Source organism: Atta colombica, unplaced genomic scaffold (genome assembly GCF_001594045.1).
Source record: "Atta colombica isolate Treedump-2 unplaced genomic scaffold, Acol1.0 scaffold109, whole genome shotgun sequence".
Lineage (NCBI taxonomy): Eukaryota > Metazoa > Arthropoda > Insecta > Hymenoptera > Formicidae > Atta > Atta colombica.
The window spans coordinates 452,778-456,823 of NW_017259194.1; the positions used below are offsets into that span (position 1 = coordinate 452,778).

General features: G+C 31.3%; 1 protein-coding gene across 9 annotated transcripts in view; it reads left to right on the forward strand.

The window, feature by feature from the left end:
• Positions 1 to 1,654: 1,654 nt before the first annotated feature.
• Positions 1,655 to 4,046, forward strand: part of LOC108693465 (dihydropyrimidinase) — a 27,731-nt gene continuing 25,339 nt past the window's right edge. For 4 of the 9 annotated variants that reach the window (XM_018202470.1, XM_018202455.1, XM_018202438.1 and 1 more), the window contains exon 1: positions 3,103 to 3,207. In XM_018202470.1, the coding sequence (XP_018057959.1) occupies positions 3,118 to 3,207 (90 nt within the window). In that variant the 5' untranslated portion in view covers positions 3,103 to 3,117. Of the gene's footprint in view, positions 1,945 to 3,061; positions 3,208 to 4,046 lie in introns of those variants that run through there. The other 5 variants (XM_018202477.1, XM_018202485.1, XM_018202484.1 and 2 more) reach the window with 4 other exon arrangements.

Consider the following 4,046-nt stretch of genomic DNA (forward strand, 5'->3'; position numbering starts at 1 on the left):
AAATATAATTAAATTTTTTTTTATATAAATTTTATTTTTACATAAACGTAAGATCTATTCTATCGTCTATTCCATCGTATGTAGAATATGTTCTGTAAGGCTAAATGATATTTACAAGCGTTATAAGCGTAAAACTCGGAACGCATCTTTAATTGTATAATGACATGCGTACGCGCATGCGATCACTAAGTCATGATGTCTAGCGATCCTTGAATATCCTTGGATTCTGGAATTATACTGGAATTTTATTCTGGAAAATTCCTAGAAAACCCCCTGAAGTTTCAGAGCTTGCCTAAAATTTCATTATCATTCTTTCATTCTAAAAAAATTAACATAAAAAAAGAAAAAATAATAAGAAGAAAAGTTGTGCTTGAGTATAAGTCCTCCTTTAAAGATGCAATAAGTTACTAATAGAAAATGAGAAACTTGAATTCAACGTCTAAAATACTTAGTAGAAAAATTGTTTGTATCGATGGATGTTCCTTTGATATCATTTAGTAAGCAAGAAATAATATTGTTCCAAATTTATTAGCGTTTTAATTCATTCGTATAGAATTCTAACTTAAATACAATGCATATAATATACAAATCGATGAAAATTAATTAAATAATGAAAATTAATCGATGAAAAAATCAAAATTTTGTGGAATGTACTGGATCTTTGAATTGACTAGTCAGATTTTGTCAACATGCTAAATGTAATATAAAATAAGATTTTATTGCAAAATATTAGAAAGAAGCGACTGAGCATAAATGAGTGACTAAATTTAATTGTAAATTTCTTTGCAATCCTAAAATGAAACTAATTTCATTAGTTTAAAAAAAATAAAATGGAAGATTATAAAATCATTTTCATAATTTTATTTTTTAAAAAAAGAATCAAATGATGTTTCACGATTCTAGCGCAAAAATCTTTTTAAATGTTGTACGTAAGATATTTTGAAATATAACAATGAATAAATTCTTGATAAATATTTTATAGATGAAAAGAGTAGAAAAGCGTTCATGTATTTTATATGTCAGTGTATATACTTTTTGAAAAAAAAGTTATGCTCAAATCTAGATCATTTTCTCGATAATGATAAATATAGCTTCAATGCGTAGGACTTTTTTCGAAAACCTTATCGAGAGAAATCGAAACGGTCCTATGACATTTTGCCATGTTTCGTCGCTGTTTTTGAAATGACTTATTCAAATCTGTGCCTAACTTTTTATCAAAGAGTGTATATAATATGTACGCGCGCGCGCACGCATACTTATGCAAAATTTTGTTAGTATTATTTTCGCATTATTATGAGACTGAAAGTGCTAAAATAATAATCAGAGAAGGTACTTTTTATTTTATCATTATTCATCATTTATCGATATAAATCGACATGTCGGCAATAAAAAAAAAGAAGTTGAAAGAACGGAAAGAAGTAATTTGCAATTCATGAAATTCGTAAATATAAAAAAGTTAAATATTATATCATATACATATATTTAACCGTATGATTACATATAAAGCGAATCTTACCGGTGTTTTATTTCAAATTTGTCCGCGCATTGTTCCGATTGGCCGAGGTGAGGGAGTAGTCACCCTTTAGACTGTGCGAACAGTGCAAAATGGTGGTGACGCGCGCTCGCAGCGTCGCACAGCATCAAGCGTCAACCGTCAACAACGTCAACCGCGTTTAGTGGTTTAGTCGATGCGCGCCAGCGCAGTTTGTAACCGGTATTGTATAGTAGTTGGTACGCGGATACATCAGGGTACACCTGCTTTCGTTCTCTCCGCTTCTCTCCGCGTAGAAGAGAATCAAGAGCAGAGGAGAAACGCTAAGCTAAGTGGCTCGTGCATCAAAAGAAAGACAAATCAAAGAATATCTTGAGAGAAAGGTGAGCCCGTGGAAGGTGAGCCCGCGAGAGATGAGTACTCCGGTGAAGAAGGTACCCATTCATCTGCAGGTGAGTACGTTTTAGCCAGTTTTAGCACCTGCTATGCAAACTCCCCCCCCCCCTCCCCGCTGCGTGGCTGTTAATTTTGCGCTGAAGAAAAGGCACATTGTTATTTTTATCTATGTGCAATGACGATTTTATCTATATGATGAGCGAGGAACAGTAGTAGCTCGATAAATTGCGATAAATTAGCTCTTCATAGGAAGCGTTGCTTGTACTTTTTACAGTGTCTTCTTTCTCTTCAACCCCTAAATACATATATGTAAATTTATCTCATTTTAAATACACAAATTTTAAGATTTCAAGCAATGTGTGCGAGTAAAGTAACTTATAAAGATCACGGGTTCAATTTCTACCCTCTACGCTCTGAAATCTCGTCGTCGCGCTGCTGGGCGTTAACAAGATTTTCTTCTGTTTTCGTGTATCGAAATAAAAATTGTTAAACAACATTCCACAAATTTTTCAGAAAATTATATTCATCTTGATCGAGAGCGAATCTTTTTTCTACAATATTTTAACATTCTACAATATTTTAAATGCGTGTCGTGAAAGTCTTCATCATCGAGAGTATCATATATTCTATGGAGAAAGAAATTTTTGAACAAAATTATTTTTGAAAAAAATATTAAACGTTGAGAGAATCATATCATTGATTTATCAAAGAGTACATTCGTCGACGTTAAAAATTAAAATTGAATTAAACTAACAATCGTTAACTCTAATTGCGTTTTAATTTTTATCTCACTTTCTCCTAAATGAATTAAAGTCTGCACTTTTCAATTTTACCCACTTTTGCGCTTTCTAATCGTACCAATTTTTCTACTTATACTTAAAATAATTCGATTTATTCGAAACAGAGTACTTGTACGTACGTAATAATTAAACTTGTATTTTTTTAGAATTGTTTGCAGCTTGCTTTAAAATATCACAAAAATTATTACATTTGTACGTACATACCCAGATAGCCAAGTCTGTAGAAAACAGATTTTTTTAAATGTCTGCTACATACTGCTATGCCAACAAAATAACAATAGAATTAGATGTACATAATACTGTTGACAGATTGCTAGAAAAAATGTAACAGAATCTGCAAGCGTCAGATAATGTCGGCAGGATCTGCTCAGTTTCTGCCAACAATTTGCCTTTATGTTATATCGACAAGCGATGTTAACAGAATACCTAATGCGGACGCAATTGATGGCAGACTGCCGTCATTTTCTGCTCGAATCTGCTGAGAGTCTGCTAGAAGACTGCAGACATTTTGTTATCTGGGTACGTACTGGAATTTTACGAAAGTATGAAATTTACTGTGGGAATGAGAAATCTGCATTAATATACCTACTAATTAATAAACAACAACGATATTTGTAATCGGTAATTGATAGATTTAAACGGTATCGATATATTTTTTGTTAATATCCATTAATATCCGTTAATAGTTGTCCGTTTATAGTTTGGATTTGAAAAATATATGATACGACTTAATCGTGCTCCCGATCGCATGAGAACTCTTAGCGATACCGTTTATCTTATTGAGGTTATCGTTTGCATATGACATAATATGCATTTAATCGGAGTAACACGACTGCTAGAGAGTACTCGTTCTATTTTTTGAATTTTATATATGTGCATGCGTGTTTATATCTTGTTAGATAAGTGATAAATTATTGACTTTACTTGGTACATCACTATCATCATTTATTTTTTACGTATCAGACATTTTTTAATCAATGAAAATGTTTATAACGTTTGACGCAAATACGATACAATTATGATGATATGCGATTTAAGCAATAATTTATACGTATATATCACATTATGTGCATAAAAATAAATTGTTAACTTTTTTTAACGAATTCTCTCTGATATAGATAAAGTTATTTGTTTGATTTATATTTTGAGATTTTTTTTCTTTTAAATTAACTATTTAAAAATTTTATTGTTTTTTGGATATTTGTCAAATTTCTCGGATAAAGATCAATTAATCAATCAGTTGCTACATTTAGAAGAAAATGCATCTCGGTGCGCTCTTCTTTTACGTCTCATCATTACTTCAATTGGTATATCAATATAAACATCGCAAGCCTCATATATATATATATATATATTTG